The following is a 17,238-nucleotide window of genomic DNA, read 5'->3' on the forward strand; positions in this document are numbered from 1 at the left end:
CAGGAGGTTGAGGGTGCAGTGAACTGTGATTATGCCATCACACTGCAGCGTGGGCAACACAGTGAGACCCCATCTCTGAAAGTAAATCAATAAATAATAAAATGAGGAAAGTACTTCCCTGAGTTCTGTGTCACTCCAGCAAAGTCACCAAACTGGAGGAGGGGCCATGGGAACCTCAGTTGGCCCAAAGGTGGGTGACACCTGCTACATTTGGCCGTCTGTCCTCAGGTTCCACATCCAAGTATTTAAGAAATCTCAAACTGAAAATACAAAATATACTGTCCCAGCACGGTGGGTCACGCCTGTAATCCCAGCACTTTGAGAGGTTGAGGCAGGCAGATCACCTGAGGTCAGGAGTTTGAGACCAGCCAGGCCAACATGGTGAAACCCCGTTTGTACTAAAAATACAAAAATTGGCCATGCGTGGTGGCAGGTGCCTGTAGTCCCAGCTACTCGGAAGGCTGAGGCAGGAGAATGGCGGGAACCCAGGAGGCAGAGGTTGCCGTGAGCTGAGATCGTGCCACTGCACTCCAGCCTGGGTGGCAGAGCGAGACTCCATTACAAAGAAAAAGAAAAGAAAATACAAAAAACAAAAATAAAATAGTAAATAAGGCTGGGTGCGGTGGCTCATGCCTGTACACCCAGCACTGTGGGAGGCTGAGGTGGGTGGATCACCTGAAGTCAGGAGTTTGAGACCAGCCTGACCAACCAACATGGTGAAATCCCGTCTCTACTAAAAATACAAAAATTAGCCAGGCATGGTGGTGGGTGCCTGTAATCCCAGCTACTCCAGAGGCTGAGGCAGGAGACTCGAGAGGTGGAGATTGCAGTGAGCCGAGATCATGCCACTGTACTTTAGCCTGGGTGACAGAGGGAGACTCCATCTCAAAAATAATAATAATAATAATACAAATAATACAAATTTAAAAAACAATATGATGTAACAACTGCTTACATAGAATTTACATAGCAGGTGTTATAAGTAATCTAGAGGTGATTTGAGTCCACAGGAGGCGGTGCAGAGGTTATATGCAAAGAACATGCCATTTTGTATCAGGGACTCCAGGCTTGTGGATTTTGGTGTTTTGGAGGTCCTGGATCCCATCCCCCAAGGATACAAAGGGACAGCTGTACTTGGGACTGGCATCAGAAATGGAGGACACGCCTGTGGGACTGAGACCTTAGCCTGCAGGATCGGATACCGTCTGCAGGGAGAAAGTGTCACAATGGAACAGGGCTGGAGGACACCCAGCGCGTGTCGGCTGGAGACTCACTTGGCATTTGGGGAAAATCCCCACACACATTTTGGTGATCAGAGTTGAAGTGTTCTGTGTTGGATGTTGACTGTTGAGTATGTGAGAGCAGGGAAAACACTGTTTTTTTTTTTTTCCTGTCTCAGACACCAGCTCAGCCCTGGAGTCAGCCATGTTTCTCCCAGGAACCTGGTTCCTTATGTTGGGGGAATGGCGTCAGAGACCAAGATATGGGGCCAGGCACATTTTTTGCTACTGCGGTATACATTCACAAATATTTTTATTTTTACTTATTTATTTATTGAAGATGGGGTCTCGCTCCGTTGCCCAACCTGGAGTGCAGTGTCGTGATCTCAGCTCCCTGCAACCTCCGCCTCCTGGGTTCAGGAGATTCTCCTGCCTCAGCCTCCTGGGTAGCTGGAATTATAGACACGGAGCACCACACCTGGCTAATTTTTCTATTTTTAGTAGAGATGGGGTTTCACCATGTTGGTCAGGCTGATCTTGAACTCCTGACCTCAGGTGATCCGTCCACCTCGGCCTCCCAAAGTGCCGGGATTACCGGAGTGAGCCACCGTGACCGGCGGGCTTTTTTTTTTTTTTTTTTTTTAAGTACAGAGTTTAAATTTGCAATGGATGTTGTCACACAGTGGAAGTTCCCTGCTTCCGGTCCCTGGGTAGCAAAGGCTACGCCTCAGCCATCGCTGCTAGAAGAGACACGGCTCAGTGTTGGGTGAATGTCCTGAGTGTTTTCATTCCGGAGAATGAAAGGTATCAACCGTCCTGGGAAAGGTGAGAAGTCAGCGTGGACAGCCCGGGGTGAGAAGTCAGCGTGGACAGCCTGGGGTCACCGTCACCACGGAGCTACAGGCCAGCGTCCTCTTCGTGTCCTAGGGCTCGTTTTGTCCCTGGTCCTGCAGGAAAGTGTGGCACCAGTTGACCGATTGACCATTAGGTGAGCTGGGCCTCTCTCTCTTTCGGCACAAACGTGGGAAGGAAGGGTTTATTCACTGGTGAAATCCCTTTGGGCCCAACCCACAAGTGTCCTGTTCAGTGAGCCTGGTCCCTCGACGTACCACCATCCGCCCTCAGGTCCCTTTCAGCCACCTCAGAGGAGCAAACGTCACGGCTGCTGGACCGCAGTGCTCAAGCCAGAGTTGGCCAGGAGCCAGCACCTCGCATGTGGTTCCCCAGCTCCGACAGCACTGCAGGCCCCGCCTCCCAGCAAAGGCCATAGCCCTCCCCAGACAGGGCGACAGCCAGGCCTCTTTCAGGTCTCCCAGCCCCCTCTCCCTCCAGAGCTCCGTCCTTGTGGGGAGTCCTGTCCGAGGCCCTGCCTGGAGGTTTGGCTCTGGAGGCCCCGAGGAGGAGACCACCAGACTCCCCAGACCCCTTCTCTCACCTCCAGCCCTTGGTCTCCACGTCTCTGACCTTGTTGTCTCCCGTGGCTGCTGGGACTGCATGGATTCCCACCAGAGACTACATAGGAGCCCAGAGGGGGATGGTGGACAGGCCACTTGGCTCTGCCTGGGGTGACAGACACCTGCCCATGGGCACCAGTCCTTCCCGGGTATTCTCAGGCCCAGGGGGATCGTGGACAGGCCACTTGGCTCTGCCTGGGGTGGCAGACACCTGCCCATGGGCACCAGTCCTTCCTGGGTATTCTCAGGCCCAGGGCAGCCCTGACTCATTGGCACAGAGAGTCAAACCCCAGGACATGTCCCCAGGGCACAGGGTCTCTACAGTCCTGGTCACTCTGGGAATGGAGCTGTGGCCGCAGGGCAGGTGTGAAGCTCAGGCTGGCCTGGCCTCAGCATCCTCCTCTAACCCTTATGGTCACACTGCCTCTCTGGGCCTGTTTCTTTGTAAACTGGAGCATTTTATTTTATTTTTTGAGTCAGAATCTTGCTCTGTCACCCAGGGTGGAATGCAGTGTTGTGATCTTGGCTCACTGCAACCTCTGCCTCCTGGGTTCAAGCAATTCTCGTGCCTCAGCCTCCCAAGTAGCTGGGACTACAAGCACCTGTCACCACGCCCAACTAATTTTTTGTATTTTTAGTAGAGATGGGGTTTCACCGTGTTAGCCAGGATGGTCTCGATCTCCTGACCTCGTGATCTGCCCGCCTCAGTCTCCCAAAGTGCTGGGATTACAGGCATGAGCCACTGCGCCCGGCCTTTTTTTTTTGGTATTTTTAGTAGAGATGGGGTTTCACCGTGTTGCCCAGGCTGGTCTCAAACTCCTGGTCTCAAGCAATCCACCCACCTTGGCCTCCCAAAGTGCTGAGATTACAGGCATGAGCTAGTGTGCCTGGCCTGTAAACTGGCATTTATAATGAAACCTACCTTGTGGGGCTACTTGGGGATCACATAACAATTGGCATGAAATGCTTTGCTTAGAAAGCTCCACCCACAACGGTGCCCAAGGTTGGCGTTGGTGTGACCTCGGTATTATCAAAACTACAGAGATGTGTGTGTGTGTGTGTGTGTGTGTGTGTGTGTGTGTGTGTGTTTCGAGACAGAGTCTTGCTCTGTCGCCCAAGCTGGAGTGCCGTGGCACAATCTCGGCTCACTGCAACCTCCACCTCCCGGGTTCAAGCAATTCTCCTGCCGCAGCCTCCCAAGTAGCTGGGATTACAGGTGTGTGCCCCCAAACCCGGCTAATTTTTGTAGTTTTAGTAGAGACAGGATTTCACCATGTTGGCCAGGCTGGTGTTGAACTTCTGACCTCAAGTGATCCGCCTGCCTCAGCCTCCCAAAGTGCTGGGATTACAGGCTTGAGCCACCGCGCCCGGCTAATTTTTTGTATTTTTAGTAGAGACGGGGTTTCACTGTGGTCTCGATCTCCTGACCTTGTGATCCGCCCGCCTCGGCCTCCCAAAATGCTGGGATTACAGGCTTGAGCCACCGCGCCCGGCCTTTTTTTTTTTTTTTTTTTTTTTGAAACAGGGTCTTGCTCTGTCACTCAGGCTGGAGTGCACTGGCACAATCACTGCTCACTGCAGCTGTGACTTCCCAGGTTTAAGCGATCCTCCTACCTCGGCCTCCCGAGTGGCTGGGACCAGAGGTGTGCATCACCACCCCCAGCCAATGTTTTAATTTTTTTTTTTTTTTTTGGAGACAGGGGTCTCCCTACGTTGCCCAGGCTGGTCTCAAACTCCTGGGCCGAAGCGATCATCTCACCCTGGCCTCCCAAAGTGCTGGGGAGACAGGCTAGAGCTTCATGTTCTTGTCCCAGGAATCCCACATCTGGGGTTTAGCCCACAGACGTACTCGCCCTTATGCAATGTGATGACCACACGACAAGGCTGTGCACGAGCACCTTTTGCACCTGAGTGTGCAGGAGAGCCCTCCGCAGGCCCTGGACTGTCACACCTGTGGCAGCTTGCTGCGCACCCTGAGATACAGTGTTAAGAGGAGGAGACACCAGTGTGTGATGTGTAGCCATCTGTGTAAAAGAAAAAATTGCATGCATGTCAATGTGTGTGGGCGCAAGTCACCCAGGTGCCGAGGCAAGAGACCGAGGGCACGAACTGTTCCAGTCTAATAAAATATATAAAACAACAAGAGATATAGTAGATCTAGATCATACACATGATTATATATGAATATCATTAATCATTAGTTTGTAACAATTACTCTTTCCTCCAATATTATAATAATCCTCGCTCTACAATCATAACCTAGGAAAAACCAGGCCATACAGAGATAGGAGCTGAGGGGACATAGTGAGAAGTGACCGGAAGACCGGAGTGCGAGCCTTCTGTTATGCCCGGGCAGGGCCACCAGAGGGCTCCCTGGTTTAGCAGTAACGCCAGCGTCTGGGAAGACGCCCGTTGTCAAGCGGACGGTGGTCTAGTGGTAGCGTCAGTGCCAAGAAAAACCACCCGCGACTTAGCAGACCGGGAAAGGGAGTCTCCTTTTCCCGGGGGGAGTTTAGAGAAGACTGTAGTCCTCCCCTTCTTGTGGAGGGCCTGATATCAGTCAGACCCACCCGCAGTTATCCGGAGGCCTAACGTCTCCTTGTGATGCTGTGCTTCAGTGGTCACACTGGTTCGCCTTCATGTTCCATCCTGTACACCTGGCTCTGTCTTCTAGGTAGCAGTAGCAAAATTAGTGAAAGTACTAAAAGTCTCTGATATGCAGAAATAATGGCACATAGGCTGTCTCCTCTCTCTCTCCTCTCTTTCTCTCTGCATCGGCTCCCAGGCAGGGAAGGGCCCCCTGTCCAGTGGACACGTGACCCACTTGACCTTACCTATCTTTGGAGATGGCTCACACTCCTTATCCTGCCCCTTTGTTTTGTATCCAATAAATATCAGCGCAGCCTGGCATTCGGGGCCACTACTGGTCTCCGTGTTTTGGTGGTAGAGGTCCCCTGGGCCCAGCTGTGTTTTCTCTCTTTGTCTTGTGTCTTTATTTCTACAATCTCTTGTCTCTGCACATGGGGAGAAAAACCACCGACCCTGTGGGGCTGGTCCCTACAAATGTGTGCACCTGTTTACTGGAATTTTCACAAAATGATCTCGGAATATCCACAAGGTAGCGCTGTTTGCCCTTGGAAGCAGAACCAGGGAGCCTGGGCTGGGGGGGAAATGGGCATTCACCTTCATACCTTCTGCGTCTTTTGAATTTTGAACCATGTGCACGAATGACCTGGTAGAAATAAATAAAATGCAAACTTTTAAGGAATTGTCAGCTGGGTAGGAAGTGTTCTGGGTTGATAAGAGTTTTGAAACTAGGGGCTGGGCGGAGTGGCTCACGCCTGTAATCCCAGCACTTTGGGAGGCCGAGGAGGGCGGATCACCTGAGGTCAAGAGTTTGAGACCAGCCTGGCCAACATGGCGAAACCCCATCTCTACTAAAAATATAAAAATTAGCCGGGCATGGTGGTGCATGCCTGTGATTCCAGCTACTCGGGAGGCTGAGGCAGGAGAATCCCTTGAACTCAGAAGGCAGAGGTTGCAATGAGCTGAGATTGTGCCACTGTACTCCAGCCTGGAAGATACAGCAAGACTCCGTCTCAAAAAGAAAAAAAAAAAAAAAAAAAAGGTTTTGTTTTGTTTTCTTTTGTTGTTTTTTGTTTGTTTGTTTTTTCTGAGACGGAGTCTCGCTCTGTTGCCCAGGCTGGAGTGCAGTGGTGCAATGTCGGCTCAGTGCAACCTCTGCCTCCTGGGCTCAAACAATTCTGCCTCAGCCTCCCGAGTAGCTGGGATTACAGATGCATGCCACCACACCCAGCTAATTTTTTATATTTTTGGTAGAGACAGAGTTTCATCACATTGGTCAGACTGGTCTCAAACCCCTGACCTCGTGATCTGCCTGCCTCGGTCTCTCAAAGTGCTGGGATTACAGGCTTGAGCCACTGCGCCTGGCAAGAATTTTGAAACGACGGCCGGGCACGGTGGCTCAAGCCTGTAATCCCAGCACTTTGGGAGGCCGAGACGGGCAGATCACGAGGTCAGGAGATCGAGACCATCCTGGCTAACACGGTGAAACTCCGTCTCTACTAAAAAATACAAAAAACTAGCCGGGCGAGGTGGCGGGCGCCTGTAGTCCCAGCTACACAGGAGGCTGAGGCAGGAGAATGGCATAAACCCGGGAGGCGGAGCTTGCAGTGAGCTGAGATCGGGCCACTGCACTCCAGCCTGGGCGGCAGAGCGAGACTCCGTCTCAAAAAAAAAAAAAAAAAAAGAATTTTGAAACGAGACAGAACCAGGGATCGCATAGCTCTCTGAATGTGACAAATGCCTCTGAGTCGCTCACTTGGAAATGGTTCGTCCTATCTTATGCGAATTTTTTTTTTTTTTTTTTTTTTTTTTTGAGACGGAGTCTCGCTGTGTCACCCAGGCTGGAGTGCAGTGGCTGGATCTCAGTTCACTGCAAGCTCCACCTCAGCCTCCTGAGTAGCTGGGACTACAGGTGCCCGCCATCTCGCCCGGCTAGTTTTTTGTATTTTTTGTATTTTTTAGTTGACATGGGGTTTCACCGGGTTAGCAAGGATGGTCTCAATTTCCTGACCTCGTGATCCGCCCGTCTCGGCCTCCCAAAGTGCTGGGATTACAGGCTTGAGCCACCGCGCCCGGCCTGTTATGTGAATTTCTTCCCAATAAAAAATATAAAAAGGGGCCAAGTACAGTGGCTCACACCTGTAATCCCAGCACATTGGGAGGCTGAGCAGCGAGGATGGCTTGAGACCAGGAGCTCAAGACCAGTCTGGGCAACAAAGGGAGATTCCATCTCTACAAAAAATTCAAACAGTAGTTGGGTGTGGTGGCGCGTGCCTGTAACCCCAGCTATTCGGGAGGCTGAAGTGGGGGAATTGCTTGAGCCCAGGGGTTCAAGGCTGCAGTGAGCTGTGATTGTGCCACCGCACTCCAGCCTCGGCAACATGAGATCCTGTCTCTAAATAAGTAAAAAGAAACGCAGCTACTACCACCCGCCCTGGGAAGTGGGCACCTGCGGAAGGGTTGAAGGGAAGCAGGGCCCCTCCAGGAGACCCTGCTCTGAGTCTGTGCATCCAAGAAGGGGTCGGAGCTGGGGAGTCCCCATGGCTCCTCCCTGGGTCTCCCTGCTGCCCTGGGGCCGGGGAGGGGAGGGAGAGGTGTGAAGCGTATGAAGCAAATAAACACGCCAGCAGTGAGGTTCTTTTTTGTCTCTTTTTTAAAAATCATTTTTAAAAAGTTACAAAACAATATCATTCATCATATATTTCTTATTTTCCTTTTTAAAAAAATTAAAGTAATAAAAAAGTCACTTTATAAAATAATATAAAAGGGCTTGATGGGCGGGGCCAGGTGGGGGCTGTCTGAGCTGGTGGGCTGAGGAATCCAGTGCTTCTCTTCTGGCTCCCCACTCATCATCGGGAAGGGCCCCCAGGTCACAGCTGGGGATGACAGCAGGTCCTTTTTCTCTGGCTGGGCTGTGGGAGAGGGGCAGGGAAAGCTGGGGCAGGGAGGGTGGTGGGCAGACCCAGGCAGAGGGACGGCTGGGGCCCTGTCCTGAAGAGATGGGAGGGCCTGCTGGTGGGGGTGAGGTGGCACTGGGGCAGCGGTGGCTGGGCCCCTCAGTGCTGGCATCTCCTCCAAACGGTCCGCCTAGCTTCCGTCGCTCGGCAGCCCCAGCAGCTTGCTGGGCTCCGGTCCCTGCTGCTGGGCCACCGTCTGCACGTCGAAGCCCATGTGCATGAGGAACTGGGCCACGTTCATCTCTTGCCCCGTGAACTGGTCTCGGACGGTGGGGCATGAGGGGTTGCAGTGGGGCCAGGGGCAGCTGTCCACCAGGTGGACGGGGCAGCCCTTGAGGGGGGTCTTGCTGGTCTTGTGGCTGTCATGGAGGCTCCTGTCCCAGCAGTGCAGTGCTCGGGGCAGCGATGTCCCCTTCACCTGGACATCGGTCCAGTGGCTGCAGAGGAAAACCAGGCGGGTCACATGGAGGGAGGGCCATCAACACTGAGGCGGCTTTTTTTTTTTTTTTTTTTTGAGACCAGGCTGGAGTGCAATGGCATGATCTTGGCTCACTGCAACCTCCGCCTCCCGGGTTCAAGCGATTCTCCTGCCTCAGCCTCCCGAGTAGCTGGATTACAGGCGCCCGCCACCACGCCCGGCTAAGTTTTTGTATTTTTAGTAGAGACAGGGTTTCACTACATTGGCCAGGCTGGTCTCGAACTCCTGACCTCAGGTGATCCGCCCGCCTCGGCCTCCCAAAGTGCTGGGATTACAGGCGCGAGCCACTGTGCCCAGCCCAGGGCTGAGTCTTAATTCTTGCCATACAGCTGTTGGTACAAGTGGCTCTGGCACCCCTACAAGGAAATCCCGCCCCTAGAAGGGCCAAGAAGAGGCCCATGGGAGGCCAAGTGCGGTTGAGGAACCTGTGGACTTTTTAAGTTGATGTCACGGACACAAGCTGCCCAGAGCAAGGACACTGACCTCCGGATGATGATCTCATGGGAGAGGCAGGCAGGGGCAAAGCTGGCTCTGTTGGAGAGGAGACAGTGGCTTGTGAGCTCCCCAACCCCTCAGCCCCTTTTCCACCCCCAGTCCCCTAGAGCTGTCCCCAGCCTGGCCATTGCCCCTTCCTGTTGCTGTGGCTGCCAGCTGCTCCTCTGACCCGGGCCTCCCCCTAGTCAGCCAGCTCCCGGCTGACCCTTATCCCTTTGTGCCTCAAATCCCTGCCCAGAGTCCACCTCTTCCAGGCAGGCCCTCCCAGGTGGTGGCAGGAGGCTGTCCCAGACAGGCAAATATTCTGCTACTATCCAGAACTCTACTTTTATTTTGTTTTGAGTTGGGGTCTGGCTCTATCGCCCCAGCTGGAGTGTAGTGGTACAATCGAAGCTCGCTTGCCTCCCGCAGGCAAGGTTAGCTCACTGTAACCTTGAACTCCTGGGCTCAAGTGATCCTCCTGCCTCAGCCTCCCGAGTAGCTGGGATGACAGGTGACACTACCTGTATAATTTTTGTATGTGCAGTACAATTTTGTATGTGCAAATAATTTTTGTATGTGCAGTAGAGACAGGGTTTCACCGTATTGCCCAGGCTGGTCTTGGACTCCTGGCCTCCAGCAATCCTGCTGCCTCGGCCTCCCAAAGGGGTGGGATCACAGCCATGAGCCAGCGTGCCAGGCCCAAGACCTCTGTCTCTCTGTATATACAGAGAAAGGCTGTTTTATACGTACACGTGTGTGTGTGTGTGTGTGTGTGTATGTGTGTGTGTGTATGTGTGTGTGTGTGTGTGTGTATGTGTGTGTGTGTGTATGTGTGTGTGTGTGTGTATGTATGTGTGTGTGTGTGTGTGTATTTTTTGAGACGGAGTCTTACTCCGTCACGCAGGCTGGAGTGCAGTGGCACGATCTCAGCTCGCTGCAACCTGCGCCTCCTGGTTCAAGTGATTCTCCTGCCTCAGCCTCTTGAGTAGCTGGGATTACAGGTGCCGCCACTACACCAGACTAATTTTTGCATATTTTGTGGAGATGGGCTTTCACCATATTGGCCAGGCTGGTCTCGCACTCCTGACCTCAGGTGATCTGCCTGCATGGGCATCCCAAAGTGCTGGGATTACAGGCATGAGTCACTGTGCCTGGCCTACAAAACCTCTATTTTTTTTGTTTTGTTTTGTTTTTTCTTCTTTTGTTTTTTCAGGACCTCTATTTGTAAACCAAGAGGGAGCTACTCGGCGTGGGGCTCCCGGGGCCCACGCACTCACGGCACGTCCTTGAGCGTGTGGCGCAGCTCGCGGCCGAGGTTCTGGATGTACAGTCGCTGGCTCTCCTGTACCGGCTGCCCCGTCAGGTGCACGTTATCCACCGTCAGCTGTGCCTCATCAAACAGCCACTGCACCACGAACACGGGGCCTGCGGGCAGCAGGGCTCAGTTCGGCCTCCCCATGACCCCTGCTGCTGCCCCACATCCTAGGCTCAGAGCTCAGCACTCCCAGGCCCCCTGCAGTGCTGCTCACCCCAGGCTCAGAGCTCAGCACTCCCAGGTCCCTGCTGCTGCCCCTGACCCCAGGCTCAGAGCTCAGCACCCCCCCGGCCCCCTGCAGTGCTGCTGAGGCTCACAGGCCAGCTAGCCTTGGCCCAACTCTCCCCAGGGGTATCAGTCATAAGTCCCCACAGAATGTGGCTTCCTTCTTTCAAACCAGCCTTTTTATAATCCATAGGTTCATAATTAACTAACTACATAAACTGCGTTTCCTTGAAGAAGGGCTCTTGTTAACTCCTCCATGACCTTGGCCTGGTTCTCAGCGACTCCACTTTCACCGAAATTTGGTGATGATGCCCTTGCACATAACCTCACCATTCCTCAGAGTGTGGGACTGGGGAGGAACCAGCCCGGGGTCCTGCAGCAGGGAGGGGCAGCATGGGGATGAGCTCGAAAGCACATCCCTAGCCCCCGGTATAGACAGGGTGACCACCTGCCCCACTTTGCCTGGGACTGGGGGGTGTCAGTGCTGAGGGCAGGCAAGTCCCAGGCACGCTGCAGCGACTGGTCCCCCTGGCACACAGCCGGCCTCCTCCCTGGACCAGGGCAGTGGTTTCTAAGCCCAGCCTGAGAGACTGGAGTCCACGGTGGATTTTCAGAAGCAAGGAAGTGTGGCCACCCCACTGCTGCCCTGTGTGCTCCGCTCGGCCGCCCACTCACAGCGCAGCGTCGGGTAGATCTTATAGCCAAAGAAGCAGTTCCACTCCTCGCCCTCCTGGAACTGGCGTCGGCAGCGCTCCGGGACCACCCCGTTCCAGTACCTGGAGCCACAAACACAGGTTAGGCTGCTGTGGGCCTCGTGCCCCGGAGCTCCCCACCCACAGATGCCACTCCACCCAGGCCCTTTTGGGGCAGAGCTGCAGCGCAGGAACGGGCCCTCCCCACTGGCGCACCTGATGCCACGGCGGATGGCCTCTGTGGGCGCACACGTGATGGTGTCAACGCAGTCTGTGTGGCGATACTGCTTGTTGTCCAGGAACCAGCCGGAGTCAGCCAGGCCTCGCACCTGGATGGCGGGGTAGCCCAGCTCCTCCAGCTGCTCAGCCACACGGTCCACATTCAGCAGCACCCCGGTGCCCCCCGCACTGCAAGGAGGGCCAGATGTGAGGCCAGGTGGCTGGGGAGAGGCACTCACCTCCCCCCAGAGTCTGCTCAGCGTCAGCCCGTGCCCCAAGGTGGGCAGGAGTCCTGATGCGTTCTGAACTGCGGATGCATTCTGCATTCTCTGTTCATGTGCAAGACCCATGGTTGTCCCCTTCAGAGCAGTCCAGGGCTGAGGCTGGCAGGTCACATGTCCTTGACACAGCCAGGCTCTCCCCTCTCTCCTCCCTTTCCTCTCTCTGTCTCTTTAACTCAGTTTCCTTATCTGAAAATGAAGATAAACTACATGGCCTCAGGCCCCTTCATCTGTTCCCCATATGTCCCCTGGGTCTCCTGCATGCCTGCTGGGATACAGGGACCCACAGGGGTGATCCTCACCTACCGGTCCCTGGAGAAGGGGTGTTACACCATGGCCAACCTCTAACCAACGACCTAGGTCCCTGCGGCCCGAACCTTCCGCTATATTCAACAACCATGGGGTCTAGACAGCGTCGGGTGACCCAGCACTCTGAAGCCAGGCCTCAGAGACGTCCCCAATGATGTGGGTTCTCCCAGCTCCAGCCTCTCACCCTCCCAGCCACCTGCCAAGATATGCACAGACTCCACCCCCTCCTCGCCTCCCATACACCCCCACCCCACACCCCTTCTATGCACCCGGCACACCGTCCTCGCCCCTCACCTCCAGCCCCTGCCCGCCCTGCCCACCTGCTCCCGGCCAGCAGCAGCACCTTGGCCCCGCTCAGCCCTCTGCCCAGAAGCTCCCGCACCACCTCCTGGATGATGAGGGCGCCCATGAAGGCATACTCGTCTGCAAGAGGGACGGGGTGGCCTCAGGTAGGGGCCTGGGCAGAGAGAACCACCTCCTACCCCAGAATGGCTGGCAGAGGAGTTCTCGCCCCGCTGGGGGACTAGGGGGAATCTTCTGAGGTGGGGTCAGGGGCTGGGGTAGACTGGAGGAAGGTGGGTGCACCAGGCCATGCTGGGGCCTCCTCCCCAGGGAATATTCAGAAATAAGGACCCCCTACAGTCGTGGACAAGCGAGCAGTGAATGCATGGGTCAGGCATCCTGGGACATACTGTCAAGGGCTTTGAAAGTGAGACAAGGCTGAGAGTCAGCTTTTCCCCAGAACCCCCCCGTCCTGCCTCGTCCCTGCCCTGCCGTCCTGCCTTGTCCCTGCCCTGCTGTGCCCTGGGAAGGTCGGGGACTCACTCTTCTCAGACTTGGATGAAGCCCCACTCCAAACATCACTGGAGCAGTAGGGGATGAAGCTGCAACACAGAACAGAGTGAGCCTGTCACAGAGCCTGCTGCCCGGCAGCCTCCAGAAAGGACCCCCAGGACAGGACCCCCAGAAAAGACCGACCAGGACAGGACCCCCAGAAAAGACTGACCAGGACAGGACCCCCCCAGGAAGGGCCAACCCAGGACAGAACCCCTCCCCCAGGACCCAGGACAGGACCCCCCTGAGGAAGGACCATCCCAGGACAGGACCCCCCAGGAAAGGCCAACCCGGGACAGGACCCCCCCCCCAGAAAGGGCCAACCCGGGACAGGACCCCCCCCAGGAAGGGCCAACCCGGGACAGGACCCCCCAGGAAGGACCATTCCAGGACAGGACTCCCCTGAGGAAGGACCATCCTAGGACAAGAGCCCCCCAGGAAGGACCAACTCAGGATAGAACCCACGCCCCAGGAAGGGCCAGCCCAGGACAGGACCCCCCCCAGGAAGGACCAACCCAGGACAGGACCCCCCAGCAAGGAAGGTCCATCCCAGAATAGAGCCCTCACAAGAAAGACCCCCAAGATAGAACCCATCCCCCAGAAAGGACCAATCCAGGACTGGACCCTTCCAGGAAGGGTCAACCCAGGACAGGACTCCCCCCCAGGAAGGACCATCCCAGGACAGGAACCCCCTCCAGGAAGGGCCAACCCAGGACAGGACCCCTCAGGAAGGACCATCCCAGGACAGGACCCCTCAGGAAGGGCTAACCGAGGACAGGACCCCCCAGCAAGGAAGGATCATCCCAGAATAGAACTCCCCCCAAGAAAGACCCCCAGGATAGAAACCCCCCAGGAAGGACCAACCCAGGACAGGACTCCCCCAGGAAGGACCATCCCAGGACAAGACCCCCCCTCCAGGAAGGACCATCCCAGGAGAGAGCCCCCCCCAGGAAGGACCAACCCAGGACAGAACTCCCCTCAGGAATGATCATCCCAGGACAGGACCCCCCCCCCCCCGCAGGAAGCACCATCCCAGGGCAGGACCCCCTCATCGCCAGAGAAGAAACGCCTCCAGAATGCCTCTAGGACAGGACCTCCCCAGAAGGACCATCCAGAACAGGACCCCCAGGAAAGACCATCCCAGGACATGACCCCCCAGGAAGGACCCCCGGAAAGAACCACCCTCCAGGCAGGACTCCCAGGCAGGACCCTGCACCCCCTTACACCATGTTTGCGTTCCACCAGTAGGGGTTCTCCTCCGGCTGTGAGGACAGGATCCCTGTGCCTGGGGACACAGAGGCGGTGGGTCTTTCTAGCGGGAGGAGGCTGTGTAGGGACGGGTCTGGGAACCCCCGGCGAGGAGTAGGGGTTCCTACTTGACCCCAGCAAGGGAGGTGTGCTGGTGCTGCTGGCCTGAATCAAGGTTGCCGGGAAAGTGCAGGGCAGTCGGGTTTAGTTACCCCGGGAAGACACCATGGCCACGGTGCCCGGCTGGGCTACACCAGGTCTGACCTTGACTTCAATCCCCTGCCCTGCTTTGACCCCGGGGAGGGCCAGAACTGCTGGGTAAGCGCCTGAATGTTAATGTGGAATGGACCCCAAAGGGCGAGAGTGAAGGGCGCGCCCTGCTCTTAGGAAACCCGGGCGCCGGGCTGGGCACGATGTGCGGGGCGGGGGCCTCGCTGGGGCTCCAGGGCGCGGGCGCGGCTTCCTCCCGGGCCTCACGTCGAGGCCGCCTTCTCCAGGGCCCGCTGCTGACCTGTGCGAGTGCGCGGCCAGTCCCGGGAGCTCATGAGGCGCCGCATGGTGTTGTATCTGGAGTCGCAGTTCTCGCGGTTGAAGCAGTACCAGCCGCCTGCGGACACGGCCACCGCTCAGGCCCGCGCGCGCAGAGAACCCCGGCCTCCCCCAGCCTCGACCCCGGACGCACCTTCCAGGAAGAGGAGCCACCGCCGGCTGCCCCTGGACTCCTTCAGGTAGTAGCTGCGGGGAGGACGCACCGTGGGGGGTCGGCCGGGGCTGCAGCCCCGCCGCGCCCCGCGCGCCCAGCTCTGGCGGAGGGAACGCGCCACCTGTTCCGGCCGTGCGCGGCGGTCGCACGGGGGCGCCCTCGGCCAGGCCCACGCGGAGCTCAGGGACGGCGGCGATCCCGGGAGGTGGCGCTCGCGGGTTGGGGAACGGGCCGCGCGGGGCTGTGGTGCGTGGAAAATCCCCACGTCCAGCCCAGCGCGCGTCCCGTTGTCACCTCGGCGCGGGCGGCGGTCCTCCCGGGGCGCTCGGCGGCTCTCGAAGCATGAAACGCGTCCGCACGGAAGGAGCGCGCATGGCGGGGGCACGGGACGCTGCGGGGAGCGCGGGAGGCACCGACCCGGCGGGGGAGCCTTCCTGCCGAGCCCCGACCCCACGCCCACGTCTCCCGCTGTCCCTGGGTGTCCTCGGCCTGTTGAGCGCGTGGGCGCCCCCGCCACTCCCCGACCCCCGGCCTCACGTCTTCTACTTCGGGGCTGTGGGGAGGTGGGCAACAAGCCTCTCCCGCCCCCGGTGTCGCCGGTTCCCGCTAGAGCCAGGCGCGCTCTCGGGCTGCCATCTCCCCGCCCCGGGACCGAAGGACGCCAGCAGAGCGGCTGGGCCCGGAGGCCGAGGGGTCAGTGCCCGAGCTGGCCGGGGACCAGCCCTTCCAGGGCCGCTCCATTCCCCACACGGAGAGTCACAGAGCCGGGCCCTCCTCGGGGCCAGCATTGCGGGGCTCCCGACGGAAGCCCTTTCTCCCCGGGGAGAGAACGGCCGCGGCCCGCAGGGAAGTTCCAGCCGGAGACCAGGCGCGTCGGGCGGGGCGGGGAGGCGCAGGGCGCCGGCCTTACCCGGCTGGGCTGCCGTCGTTGCAGGTCACCGAGGTGTTGAGCAGTAGGTGCAGGCGCAGGTCCTCGTTGAGCTGCTGCGCGGAGCAGGGGTACAGGGACTGCGCCAGGCTCTTGACCTGCGCCATGAAGCTGTCCATGTTGCCCTCCACGGCCGTGAAGTCCAGCGGGAAGCTCTCCACGGGCTGTCCGGCCGCCGGCGCCGCCTCGGTCCGCGGGGGAGGCGGCGGCTGCTGACCCCGGCGCCGCCAGGTCTTCCTGCCCTCGCTGCCCCCTGCGCAGTGCAGTAGGCCCAGCAGCAGCAGCACACGCACCCCTCGGCCCATGGCCGCGTCCACCTGCGGGGAGCGGGCGGCCTTGAGGCGGCGGCGGCGGAGGGTGCCGGGCCGGGGATGCTGGGGGCACTGGCGCTCCTGCTCCCTCGCCCCCGCTCCCGCCCGCCGGGCCTGGCGGAGAACGCGCGCGCGGCTGGGCGTCGAGGCTCTCGGGGCTGGGTGCCGTCGGCCTCCGCCGCTGGGGCTCCGCGCCCGGCCGTCCGAGGGCAGCGCAGGGTCTGGGTGCGCTGGCTGCGGCCCGCGCCAATGAGCGGCGGGGGCCGAGGCTGGGCTTATTTGCGGGGGCCGCGGCGGCCCGGGTGCCCGCGCGTTAGATGTGCCGCCGCCGCCGCCCGGGCTCGGCGGAGGGGGGAGGGGGCCGCGCTCGCTCTTTTCTTGGCGGAGGCATCGCCTTTTCTTCCCAAACCGCAAGCCTGACGGAGGGGCCTGGACTACCCCGCCGCGGCCGCCGGAGGCGCTCCCGGCCCGGCTCCGTGGGGGGGGCAGCGCGGCCGGGCGGCCCCGGCGGCTCCATTCACCGCGGCCAGCCCGGCGCCGCCGCCCCCGCCCCCGGGGCAGCTGGAAGGGGCGGCGGCGACGGGGAGGGGCGAGGCTTTTCCGCGCCGCCGGGGGGAGCGGGACGGGGAACTCCGCCCGCGGCGCAGCTGGCCGCGGCCGACGGGCTGGGGACGCGGGGCGGGCGAGCTCACCTGGAGCCGCCAGTGTCCCTCCCATCCCCCAGTGCCCAGGCCCAGAGCAGGCCGTGGGGGACTCGGACCCCGGCCCGCATCTCTCCACCCCGCGCAGCCCTGGGGTCCCGCTCTCACCGCGGCCAGCGCGGGCGACCCAGTGGCCCCGTCCTCTCAGCGCCCCTGGCCCTGCGCCGTCCCGCTGGTGCGCCCGGTCCCGCTGCGCTCCCCCTCTGGCGCTGGCGCGGAGCCGCCAGGGACTTTTATCCAGCAGGGCCCCCCGGGATCAAAGCGGCGGCGGACACAGGGCTTCGAGCCGAGGGCTCGGCA

The 17,238-nt window shown here is 58.6% G+C and overlaps 1 protein-coding gene across 1 annotated transcript; it reads right to left on the bottom strand.

The window, feature by feature from the left end:
- Positions 1-7,890: 7,890 nt before the first annotated feature.
- LOC105469322 (notum, palmitoleoyl-protein carboxylesterase) lies at positions 7,891-16,550 on the bottom strand. The gene is made up of 11 exons (XM_011720235.3): positions 15,909-16,550; positions 14,978-15,030; positions 14,807-14,902; positions 14,272-14,332; positions 13,039-13,097; positions 12,534-12,636; positions 11,621-11,812; positions 11,388-11,488; positions 10,450-10,597; positions 9,179-9,226; positions 7,891-8,654 (listed from the first exon to the last, which is right to left on the bottom strand). The coding sequence occupies exons 1-11, from the start codon at positions 16,229-16,231 to the stop codon at positions 8,348-8,350; spliced, it is 1,491 nt and encodes a 496-aa protein (XP_011718537.1). The 5' UTR covers positions 16,232-16,550; the 3' UTR covers positions 7,891-8,347.
- Between the last annotated feature and the right edge of the window lie 688 nt (positions 16,551-17,238).

The sequence above is a fragment of the Macaca nemestrina genome, chromosome 17 (genome assembly GCF_043159975.1).
Source record: "Macaca nemestrina isolate mMacNem1 chromosome 17, mMacNem.hap1, whole genome shotgun sequence".
NCBI lineage: Eukaryota > Metazoa > Chordata > Mammalia > Primates > Cercopithecidae > Macaca > Macaca nemestrina.

Bases quoted from the DNA above. Each gene is read 5' to 3' on its own strand.
- LOC105469322 (XM_011720235.3), bottom strand. From the start codon at position 16,231: ATGGGCCGAGGGGTGCGTGTGCTGCTGCTGCTGGGCCTACTGCACTGC. The intron at 14,903-14,977 runs GTGCGTCCGGGG...CCGTGTCCGCAG, and splicing joins GTGGCTCCTCTTCCTGGAAG to GCGGCTGGTACTGCTTCAAC. The intron at 11,489-11,620 runs GTGCGCCAGTGG...TTGTGGCTCCAG, and splicing joins GCCATCCGCCGTGGCATCAG to GTACTGGAACGGGGTGGTCC.